The sequence below is a fragment of the Mobula hypostoma genome, chromosome 10 (genome assembly GCF_963921235.1).
Source record: "Mobula hypostoma chromosome 10, sMobHyp1.1, whole genome shotgun sequence".
Classification (NCBI taxonomy): domain Eukaryota; kingdom Metazoa; phylum Chordata; class Chondrichthyes; order Myliobatiformes; family Myliobatidae; genus Mobula; species Mobula hypostoma.
Window position 1 is genome coordinate 3425146 of NC_086106.1, and position 12222 is coordinate 3437367.

General features: G+C 43.1%; 2 protein-coding genes across 2 annotated transcripts in view; one reads left to right on the top strand and one right to left on the bottom strand.

Annotated features, from left to right (window-relative positions):
• LOC134353215 (meiosis initiator protein-like) overlaps positions 1-11550 on the top strand; it is a 99045-nt gene extending 87495 nt beyond the window's left edge. The window contains exon 14 of the mRNA XM_063061236.1: positions 9168-11550. Coding sequence (XP_062917306.1) covers positions 9168-9279 — 112 coding nt within the window. The 3' untranslated portion in view covers positions 9280-11550. The remainder of the gene's footprint in view (positions 1-9167) is intronic.
• On the bottom strand, positions 5394-11550 carry LOC134353216 (uncharacterized). Its single transcript, XM_063061238.1, has 2 exons — positions 11441-11550; positions 5394-7934 (listed from the first exon to the last, which is right to left on the bottom strand). The coding sequence occupies exons 1-2, from the start codon at positions 11534-11536 to the stop codon at positions 7401-7403; spliced, it is 630 nt and encodes a 209-aa protein (XP_062917308.1). The 5' UTR covers positions 11537-11550; the 3' UTR covers positions 5394-7400.
• Positions 11551-12222: the final 672 nt, after the last annotated feature.

Consider the following 12222-nt stretch of genomic DNA (forward strand, 5'->3'; position numbering starts at 1 on the left):
ACGTAAATTTTATCATCGAAGTACGTATCTGTCACCACATACAACCCTGAGATTCATTTTCCTGTGGGCATACTCAGCAAATCTATAGAATAGTAACTATAATGAAAGATTGCAGAAGACAACAAACTGTGCAAGTGCAAATATAAATAAATAGCAATAAATAATGAGAAAATAAGTTAACAAGATAAAGAGCCCTTAAAGTGAGATCATTAGTTGTGGGAACACCTTAATGGATGGGCAAATGAGTGTAGTTATCCCCTTTAGTTCAAGAGCCTGATGGTTGAGGGGTAGTAACTGTTCTTGAACCTGATGGTGCGAGTCCCATGGCTCTTGTACGTTCTACCTGATGGCAGCAGTGAGAAAAGAACATGTCCTGTGTGGTGGAGATCTCTGATGATGGATGCTGCTTTCCTACAACAGTGATTCATTTAGATGTGTTGAATGGTTGGGACGGTTTTACCCGTGATGTCCTGGGCCAAATCCACCACTTTGTAGGATTCCACCACTATGCGGAAATCTATCTAACTTTTAGCTTAAATGTTTTTAATGAGGTAGCCTCTACTGCTTCCCTGGTCAGAGAATTCCATAGATTTACTATTCTCTGGGAAAAGCAGTTCCTCCTTATTTCTGCCCAAAATCTATTCCCTCAAATCTTGAGTCCTAGTCTCATTTACCAGTGGAAACAACTTTACTGCCACTACCTATCATGATTTTATATGTTTAAGTAGGATTCCCCTCTTATTCTTCTGAATTTTAGTGAGTATAGAGCCACATGACTCAGTCTCTCCTCATAGGTTAACCCCCTCATCTCTGGAAACAACCTGGTGAACTTCCTTTGCACCATCTCCAAAGCCAGTGTGTCTTTCCTTAAGTAAGGGGACCAGAACTGCAGGCAGTCCTCCAGGAGCAGCCCCACCAGTACCCTATACAGTTGCAGCATGACCTCGCTGCTCTTAAATTCAATCCCTCTAACAATGAAGGTCAACATTTCATTTGCCTTCTTGATAATCTGTTGTATGCAAACCAACCTTTTGGGATTCATGCACAAGCACTCCCAAGTGCTTCTGTCCAAAAGCATGCTGCAATCTTTCACAATTTAAATCTGATCTTCTGATTTTCCTTCCAAAGTGGCTGACCTTGCATTTACCAATGTTGTACTCCTTCTGCCAGACTCTTACCCGCTCACTTATAACCAATCTACGTATACCTCTCTGCAGACTCTCTGTATCCTCTATACAATTTGCTTTCCCATTCAATTTAGTGTCATCAGCAGACTTAGATCACACTACACTCAGTCTCCTTTTCTAAATCGGTAAGGTATATTGTGAACATTAGTGGCCCGGCAACTGACCCCTGTGGTACTCGGGCTCTCCAGTGACTGCCAACCAGAGAAACACCCATTTATCCCAATTCTCTGCCTTCTATTGGTTAACCAATCCTCTATCCGTAATAATACATTGCTCCTAACTCCATGAATCCTTATCTTATGGATAGGTCTTTCGTGTGGCATCTTATCAAACGCCTTCTGGATATCCAAGAATACAACATTCACCTGTTCCCCTCTATCCACTGTGCTCATTATATCCTCAAAGAACAATGGTACGTTTCTCAACAGGACCTGCCCCTCATGAATCCATGCTGTGTCTGCCTGATGGGACCACTTCTGTCCAGATGTCTCTCTATTTCTCCCTTAATGACAGCTTCAAACATTTTCCCTGATGTTAAGTCTCTTCCCTACATCCTTTTTTTCAATAGTGGCATGACATTCACTGTCTTCCAATCTGTTGGGACCTGCCCAGAGTTCAGAGTATTTTGGTAAATTATCATTTACAGCATAAGATATTGGAGCAGAATTCGGCCATTCAGCCCATCGAGTCTGCTCCACCAATCCATCATGGCTGTTCCTGGATCCCACTCAGCCCCATACACCTGCCTTCTCGTCGTATCCTTTGATGTCATGACCGATTAGGAAATGTTCAACTTCCACCTTAAATATACGCACAGACTTGGCCTCCACCACAGTCTGTGGCAGAGCATTCCACAGATTTACTACTCTCTGGCTAAAAAAAGTACTTCCTTACCCCTGTTCTAAAGGACTGCCTCTCAATTTTAAGGCTGTGCCCTCCAGTTTTGGATACCCCCACCATAGGAAACATCCTCTCCACATCCACCTTATCTAGTCCTTTCAACATTGTATAATTTCAATACGCTGGGATGCATCCCATCAGGATCAAAGTTCAAACTAATTATCAAAATATGTATACCTAATACAACTTTGAGATTCATCTTCCTGCAGGCAGTCACAAAACAAAAAAAAAACACAACAGAATTCTCAAAACACCACAAACAACCAAGACTGGCAAACATTCAGTGTGCAAAAGAGGACAAATCCTATAAATAATAGAAAAAAAAGTAAACGTACCACTTAGAACATGAACTGCAGAGGCCCTGAAAGTGAATCCACAGACTGTGGAGTCAGCTCAGCACTGAGGAGAATGGAGTCGGTCCAGGAGACCGATGGCTGCAGGGCAACAACTTCTCCCAAGCTTGGCAGTGTGGGATCAGAGACTCCTGCACTTCCCGCCTGATGGTAGTAGTGAGAAGAGAGAGAGAGAGATCGGTCAAACACAGACAGACTGGACGGGCTCGGGTGAAGGATTTTAACTGGCACAGAGTAGTGGGGCTGAACACACTCATTTTCTGCTCTCGGGCCGGAAGTCCTTTCCAACGATGACCGATCAACCTTTGTCTTCAAGGTGCTGAACCACATTCTTAAGAGTCAAGTTCATGGAATCCTTCAGGAGATTGTAAAATTGCTAGTTCATTTAGGCGGTTCAAAAGTACATTTCTTAAGGGAAATTACAGGTTGCTGATTGCAGTGATCATAGTTCAGATTAAATATATCTAGTAGTTTTGTGAGCTGTCTGGAAAATGCTGCCAGATATTGCCAGCATCATCTTAGGGGACTTCTCCAACTTTTGACCTTCTACTGTAGTTTGCTCAACACTACCTCTAGTAATAGCAATTGTGTCAAGGTCCTCACATCCCGTTGCATTCATAACATCGCTTTTTTGGATAGTTAGATGTGTCCTCCACTGTGAAGGCCAACACAAAACAGTCAGCATCAAAATCAGAATCAGAATCAGGTTTAATATCACTGGCATACGTTGTGAAATTTCTTAACTTTGTGGTTGCAGTATAATGCAATGCTGGATATTATCAAGAAAAAAAGTACTGTGAATTACAGTAAAAAAATACATATGTAGCCCCCCCTGGCCACCCTCAGGGTCGCTCGGCTCGCTGTCATCTAGGGAAACAGCCCTCGACCCCACCAAACTGGGTAATTAGTTTTTGTGGATGCTGTGTGATGTACCCCACCCCGCCCAAATAACAGACAATACACCAGATCCGATTAAATGATTTACAGTTTATAGATATTACTGGAACTATATAATTAATAGAGAATAAAATATAAAAGGAAAATAAAAGGCGCCACACTTATCAAAGTTCAATCTCTTCGTGCAAAAACAGTTGAAGCTCAGGACCCTTCTTCTTCACCCTGTGACCCCTTGGACCACCTTGACCAGCCGCCTGGGACCAACAACGGTGGTCAACCAGACGCTCCACACGAGTTCGTCTCTGTCTCCTCTCCTCGCCGAACACCCTCCTCCGGGTCCGACCCCGTTAGTGGACTCACAGCACCTGGTCCGTCCTCTGTCTCTCTCTCCCGCCCTCTCCCCCCAAACCTCGCACATACTCTTACAGACACCCCACAGGCATAACAACTAACCCAATTGGTTCATTTGTCCTCTTACCAGTAGATAATCCAAAACAAACTGCCAGCGCAAGAACTTTCTCAGTGTTTAACATAACAAAGAAGCATTCCCAAGTATAACATAACGAAGAAGCCATTTTAATTAGCCTACACAGTAACATAAAAGACGAAACCCCCTTACATAAATATATATATAAAATTGTTAAATAAGTAGTGCAAAAGCAGAAATAAAAAAGTAGTGAGGTAGTATTCATGAGTTCATTGTCCATTCAGAAATCGGATGGCAGAGGGGACGCAGCTGTTCCTGAATCACTGAGTGTGTGCCTTCAGGCTCCTGTACCTCCTTCCTGATGGTAGCAATGTGGACAAAGCATGTCCTGGGTGATGGGGATCCTTGATGATGGATACCATTCAAAACCTCAGCAATTTCCATATTACCCAACATTAATTTCCCCCTTCTCATCTTCCAAGGGACCTACGTTCACTGTAACCACCTTTTTCTGGGTTATATAATTATAAAAACTTTTACTATCTGTTTAATACTTTGAACTAGTTCCTTTCATAATCTGTCATTCTCCTTTCTTTATTGCTTGGTTTGTGGTTTCTTGTTGCTTTTCAAGGTTTTCCCAGTTTTCCAGTTTCCCACTGCTCTTGGCAGCTTTGTATGCATCAGTTTTATTGTGATGCCTTTTATTGCCTTAGTGCTGGCTCTCCCCACCCTTGCTTTTAACTGAAATATACTTTTGTTGAGCACCATGAAAAATCCCTTTGAAAGCCTTCCACTGTTCCTCAACTGTCCCACTATATAGACTTTGTTCCCGTTGTACACTAGCCCTCTCCTTCTTCATCCTATTGCAGTCTACCTTGTCTTAGGCAAAATACTGTACACCGGTTTTAGATTGAATGATTGTGCCCTCCATTTGTATGAACATTCAATCCTGCTGTGATCGCTCTTTCCAACAAGATCCCTAACAACAAGTTCTTTAATTTTACCTGTCTCATTGCACAGGACCAAATCTAAGATTGCACTTTCCCTTGTAGGTTCACTAACATGCTGTTCAGGAAAGCTATCATGGATACATTTCATGAAATCCTCCTCAAGTCAACTTGATTCGCCCAATCTATGTGAAAGTTAAAGACCCTATCATACATCAAAACTCCAATCCTATTCATACATGCATCAGATATTTTGTGGATTAATGCCCAGGCCATTGTAATCTTATTATTCAGTAGCCAATAGACAACTCCCACCAGTGATGTTAATTCCCCATTCCAATTCCTAATCTCTACCCAAATGGACTCAACATTCTGATCCTTATATCATCTGTCAATATCACCCTGATCTCATCCTTAATTAAGAGCAGCACCCCACCCCTCTTACCCTCCTGCTTACTTTTCCTTATTTCCTGATACCTTTGGTTATCATCTCCATCCTGCAACTACGTTTCTTTAACGATCTCTAAATCATTGTCCCTTCACCACCTTTTAGAAAAGTTTTCAAAACTTGCAGAGGGTACCGAGGAGTTCTACTGGAATGAGGTACCTCATTATTGTGGAGAGGTGAGTGATGCTGAAATGTTCTTGGGCAAACAGTGTTGCTGGGGATATTTAATAGAAACCATTTTGCAATTGAATCAAATAGATAGGGAGACAGTTTCCATAAGACGGAGGAGCAGAATTAAGCCAATAGACTCATTGAGTCTGCTCCACCATCCATCATGGCTGGTTCATTATCTCCCTTAGCTCTATTCTCCTGTCTTCTTCCCATAATCTTTGACACCCTTACCAATGAAGAACCTATCAACCTCCACTTTAAATACACCCGGTGGTTTAGCCTCCACAGCTGTCTGCAGCAGTGAATTCACCACCCTCTGGCTAAAGACATTCCTCCTCATCTCTATTCTAAAGAAACACCCCTCTGATCTTAGACTCCCCTTCTGGAGAAAGCATCCTCGCCTGCTCTACCTAGCCCTTTCAATGTTTGATAGCTTTCAATGAGACCTCCCTTTGTTTTTCTAAACTCTAGCTAATACAGGCCTAGAGCCTTCAAACACTCCTCATACATTAACCCTTTCATATCCATGATCATTTGTGTGAATCTCCTTTCGACCCTCTCCAACACCAGTACCTTGTTGATAACTGTACGACACAAACCTAAAACAACATGCCAGCAAAGAAGAAGAAGAAGAAAGCCCTTAACTCCGGGTGGAGTCATCGGGACGCGCTTTTTTAGCAGGCTTTCTTATTTTTACAAGGCCGAGTTGCTAGCTCGACGCCCAACCCAGCACGGATGGAAAGCGTGCAAGGGAGCCGGCTGGATTCAAACTCGGGAGCCTTCGCTCCGAAGTCCGGCGCTGATGCCACTACGCCACCAGCCGGCTAATGCAAGCGAATGTAGGATTATTTTCTAAGCAGCAGGTATTGGTGATCTGGAATGCACCGGATAAAGTAATAGTAGAAAAGATTCAGCTGTAATTTTCAAAAGGGAATGATGCTATGCTGTGCCTTCTGGTGGGGGTGAGTGTAACACTAAGGGGGCACATCAGGTCACATATTTAAGACCAAAATAAGGATGGATTCTTCTCTAAGAAGATCGTGATTCTTTGGAATTATCAGAATCAGAGAGTCACTATGTGTATCCAAGGTTGATAAATAAGTTTTTGGACCTTAGAGGTTCAAGTTATTGGACGGAGAATTGGAATTGAGCCCAGGATTGAATCAAATATGACCTTATTGAATGGTACGATAGGCTAAAGGAGGTGTTTGTTCTATTCAAGTCCTGTACCTGAAGTTTAAAAATTTTGGTTTGTTGATTCGGTGGATTCTCAGCCCCTTAGGTGGATGTTAAGATTCCCAAAGCAGTCCCCTGGACTGCTGAGAAGATGCCCAAAAGCTATTTAGACATCCCATTTCTGAGCCAGGTCTGTGGTAAAAAATGTCCGCCACATCTTCCCAACGGCCATCGTCAAGGTTCAGAGCGATTTACTGGGTGCAATGTGCATCAGAATACGAGAGGTGACTGATAAGTTCGTGGCCTAAGGTCGAAGGAGTAAATTTTAGAACTCCTGGCACATTTATTTTTCAGCATAGTCCCCTCCTACGTTTACCCACTTAGTCCAGCGGTCGAGGAGCATACGGATCCCTTCTTTGTAGAAGTCGGCGTCTTGGACCTCCAGAAAGTGGTCCACAGCAGTGATGACGTCATCATCAGTGTCAGAATGGTGACAACTGAGCTCCTTCGTCATCTTAGGGAACATGTAGTAGTCCGAGGGTGCCAAATCAGGTGAACAGGGCGGGTGTTCGACGAGTTTGAATCTGCATTCCTGGATGGCAGCCATCGCCACTGTGGACTTGTGGGCTGGAGCATTGTCCTGGTGGAAGAGCACTCCTCTTGTCAGCTTCCCACGCCGAATCTTCCTGATTTTCTCCTGTAGCTGTCTCAAGAGATCAGCGTAGTAGGCCCCTGTAATCGTGTAACCCTTTTCCAGGTAGTCCACCAGCAGCACTCCCTTTGCATCCCAGAAAACGAGGCCGTCACCTTGCCTGCAGACATCACCGACTTGGCTTTCTTGGGAGCCGAAGGTCCTGGGTGTTTCCACTGTTTCGATTGTTCTTTCGTCTCTGGTTAGAAGTGGTGGATCCAAGTTTCACCCAAGGTGACAAATTGCTGGAGAAATCTCTTGGGATATGCATCAGAAATGGCTAGATTGTCCCTTGACATGTTGTGCCAAATCTGCTTCTCATCAGGCCCAAGGAGTTTCAGGATCCAGCGAGCTGACACCTTGGTCATTTGGAGTTCGTTGTGGATAACTGCATGGACGTGTTCCTGGGAGATACCCAGCTCTGTGGCAATGTACCGCTGTGTTACTCGTCGATCTGTCAAAATCATGTCATGGATCTTGTCAATGGTCTCCTGCGTGATGACGGTGACAGACCCTCCAGGACGGGGGTCGTCTTCCAGGCTCTCTCTGCCACGCTTGAATTCAGCAGCCCACTTCTTCACCATGCTGTAAGAAGGGTACCCTCCCCTGGTGTTGCCACCCATGTCCTCGTGGACCTCCTTGGGTGATAAGCCCTTGAGACCGAGGTAGCAGATGACTGCACGAAGGCCGGAATTGTCCATTTTCTCAGACAGTGCTTGCTTGCATTTTTCAATTATCTGAAACAGAAATACCACAAAAGTTATTAACTTCAAACTTTCTGCATAATCACTCAAAGAGTTGAACTGCACGTGCATGTAACGAGAGCTGTATAACTCATCTCCTTCTACCTTAGGCCACGAACTTATCAATCACCCCTCATAATTTTACATAATAGAGTCATAGAAAAGTACAGCACAGAAACAGGCCCTTCACCCCTTCTAATCCATGCCAAACCATTTAAACTGCCTACTCCCATCAATCTGCACTGGGACCATAGCCCTCCATACCACTCCCACCCATGTACCTATCCAAACTTCTCTTAAACTTTGAAATCGAGCTTGCATGCACTACTGGCAACATGATATGTCTGCAAATGTTCCCACTATATTACTTAAATTGCAATATTTGTATCATTCAAAAAGTTTAACAAAACAGATGCTGATTTCCAGTTTCCTAAATTTAATGTTGCATTTCGAGTGCCAAATGAAAACATCATAGAACGATACCGTACAGTACAAAGCAGCAACCTATGGACTCACTTTCAAGGAGTTTATAACTCATCTTCTCATTATTTATTTATTTTTGTGTTTGCACAGATTTTCTTCTTTTGCACATTGGTTGTTTGCCAGTCGTTGTGTGTAGTTTTTCATTGATTCTTTTGTATCTTTGTTCTTCTCTGAATGCTTGCAGGAAATTGATTCTCAAGTTTCTAAATGGTGACATATATAGTATGTACTTTGATAAGAAATTTACTTTGAACTTTGAGCACAGCGCAGGCCCATTAGCCCACGGTGTTTTGCCGACCTTTTAGCCTACTCCACATCGACCACCCACTTCCCTCCGTTGATGCTGCCTGACCTGCTGAGTTCCTCCTGCGTTTTGTGTGCTTTACCAAATTCTTTAATTCTCTTTTTTATGAAAAAGCAAGGCACCCCTAAAGGTATTTTCTAAGCAAAAAGATCTAGGTGAATTTTACAAATTTGCAACCGCCCCTTAATTCACACTTTTGGCCAATTCAATCGTACACCTACAAAGCTGCACTGGTTCAATGCAGTGGAATGCAGCTCAGTAGTCAGTGTGGTTTTCAGCAGAACTGCTTCATCAGCTGAATTTTGGTTGCTCGGGAGCTACGTGTTCTGCTGCTTAATTTTCAGCGATGCTGACTATTGTTGAGTTGCCACTTCAAGAAGGTTGATCGTTAGCATGGGTTAAATATGGCCTCCCTGTTTCTCTTTGTCTCTCGCTCACAGCATCAAAGCCCGGGAATTCAGCAAAATGAATAACCGCATCGTCAAGCTGGATAGCTCGTCGAGTGAAGAGAAGGAAGAGGTGGAGATGCCCGAACCTCTCCACCTCCTGTAAGACATCTCCCTTCTTTTGAGCAAAACAGAAGCATTGCTGTTCTAAAGCAACCCGAACGACACAAGACCATAAATGAGTCCCTTGAGCTGGAAGGGCCTGCTTCACTCGAAAGCTCAGCAAACTCAGTATGTCCAACATGGATCTCCAAGACTAGTTTAAAATCTGGAAAATCATTGTGCATTTGAATTTTTGTCAATGGTTAACTATGGAAAAAACATCTACCTACATATTGGGAAAAATAGAAGACATGGACTATAATACTAAAGTTCAAATGAATGATGGCCCACCCAAAGAAGTGGATGGCTGTGACAGTGTATAGTCCAGAAGAACTTGAATTTGAAGCCATTTTCAGTAATATTTGGTAGAACTTTGAGTTTGTATTTGAAGTAGCCGTGTACATCAAGCTTGCCTAGTTTCGATGTTAATTGGAGAACTTTTGTTCCTGGCTTACACTTTCACGTCATCAGCCTGACATTAAACTTCTGGTTTTGTCTCTGTGGCCAGCATTCTTTCCTCTGAGTCAGAAGGTTGTGGCTTCCAGTCTCATTCCAGAAACCTGAACACAGTTAACAAGGTTGACAGGGTTAATCAATCCAGTAAAAGAAAGAAGGATTAAGCACAAAAGATTCTGCAGATGCTGGAAATCCAGAGTATGCTGGAGGAACTCAGCAGGTCGGGAAGCCTCTATGGAAACAAATAAACAGTTGACATTTTGTGTTGAGTCCCTTCATCAGGGGTGAGTCCCACCCAGTCAACTGTTTATTCCCCACCCCCCATAGATGCTGCCTGACCTGCTGAGTTCCTCTCGCATTTTGCGTGTGTTAAAAAGAAGTGTTAGATTGAGTGAGTGCTACATTGTCGGAAGTGCTGACTTTTGATGAGAGGTTAAGCTGAAATCTTGTCTGCCTGTGCACATAACATATAAATGGCTTTACTCTGGGGGGAAATAATGAGGGGCCATTAACCTGGTATCCTATCCAATATTCATATTCGCCGCTAACCTCATTAAAATACATCATCTACTCAGTGCTTTAGTGGTGTCCGTGGAAGCACAAATTAACCACTAATTTCCAACAGTGACAGCAATTTTCTAGAGTCCTCCAGGTTGTGGAAATGCAGAGCAACACGCACAAAATGCTGGAGGAATTCAGCAGGGCAGGCACCATCTATGGACATGAATAAACAGTCACCGTTTCGGGCCAAGATCTTTATCAGGTCTGAGATACAGTCAACTGTTCATTTCCCTCCTTAGATGCTGCCTGACCTGCCGAGGTCCTCCAGTATTTTGTGTGGGTTGCTCTAGACTCCTCTCAGACATTTTGAAAGGCATTAAAGAAACGCTATTTAGATTTCTTCCTAATCTATTTGGATAATTGCAGTCTCTTTATATGACAAGTAATGACATCATCTCCTTAAAATTCCTTGTGGTCTCTTGGACTTCAACCAGACGTATCCTCCTTATGACTGAATGATCCAACCTGAGGGAACTTATGGGTATTTCTCAGCCTTCTGCTTCTTGACATGAGTGGGCATGATATCAGCTCGGCAGTAAATTCCGATCTCACTGGCAGACCGATGTGTGGAGGCTGCTGTGTGGAGTGGACGGTGTTGCCTGCAACCCCAGAGTAATGGAAAGCAGGAAATGCTTGCACATTGGAGTTTGGGGCTGTAGTGTCAGTAACCAGGATGCAAGTTTTACTCAGTCTTCAATCACGCAGGAATATTTGTTTCTGACTCTGAGTGACCAAAGCAAAAAGGTATTCCATTCACATATTTATTGTAACACAGAATTTGCAGATAAACATATTGTTTGAACTCCAACGCTAACTGCAGGAAATTCAGCAATCGTTTGATAAGAATCAGTTCTGGTTCTTATTAAAAGACATCACTTGACCCTTTCTGCAAATAGTGCAGTTTGAATTTAATGTTGAAAACTGTATGTAACTCAGTGCTTTAATTAACTAAGCCAGAAAACAGAACATGATGAAGATGTGTCATCTTTCAGACACTTTCATTTTGTAAGGACTGCAGTTGGGAGCGACTGTGTGTGTCTCTTGTCGTCAGCTGCACAGATCAATGCCAATCGCTTTGTCCTGCATACTCAGCATCATTCTCCTAAAGACCAATCCCTCATAGTGACCTGCTGGCTTATTGTACTTACGCTGTAACAGGAGAAAGTGATTATTGAGAACAGCTTCACTTTTAAGATCGGCCCATTGCCTTTACATGGTGGTTTAATGTTACCGGCCCACCCCATGCACCACTTTGCTGCGAGTCCCGCAAGGATCCAAGACTGACATAGTAGAAGGACAGATTGACTGGAAAGTAGAAACAAAAACAATATAACATCTTTGTTATCAATTCAGCCCCTCCTAAATGATCAAAGTTTGTGTTACAACTATAATTATACCTTCAAAATAAAAAGTGCAAACTTTATAACTATTTGGTAATACCAAAGACATATTTCTATTACTTCCCCCTGGGGCCGTCCCCCTTCCCTTCTCCTATTATCCATTCTCCCCTCCTATCAGATTCCTTCCTTACCAACCATGACCTTTCCCACCCACCTGGCTTCACTTACCACCTTCCAGCTAGCCTCTTTCCCCTCACCCCACCTTCCCTCTCAGACCTGATGAAGGATCTCAGCCCGAAACATCGATGCTTTGTTCGTTTCCATAGATGCTGCCTGACCTGCTGAGTTCCTCCAGCATTTTGTGTGTGTTGCTTTGAATTTCCAGCATCTGCAGATTTTCTCGTGTTTATGAATTTTATATATTTTCATCAATGTAAAATATAAAATTCACATTTATATAAGCTAATTTTCAAATTACCTCCATCCCTGTCCCTGTTAATTATTTTGAAGTGCAATCACTGTTGTTATGAAGTGTACTGAGCAATTTATGGCTACAGCCAGCACGATTCTTTCTGGCAACAAGATGTTTG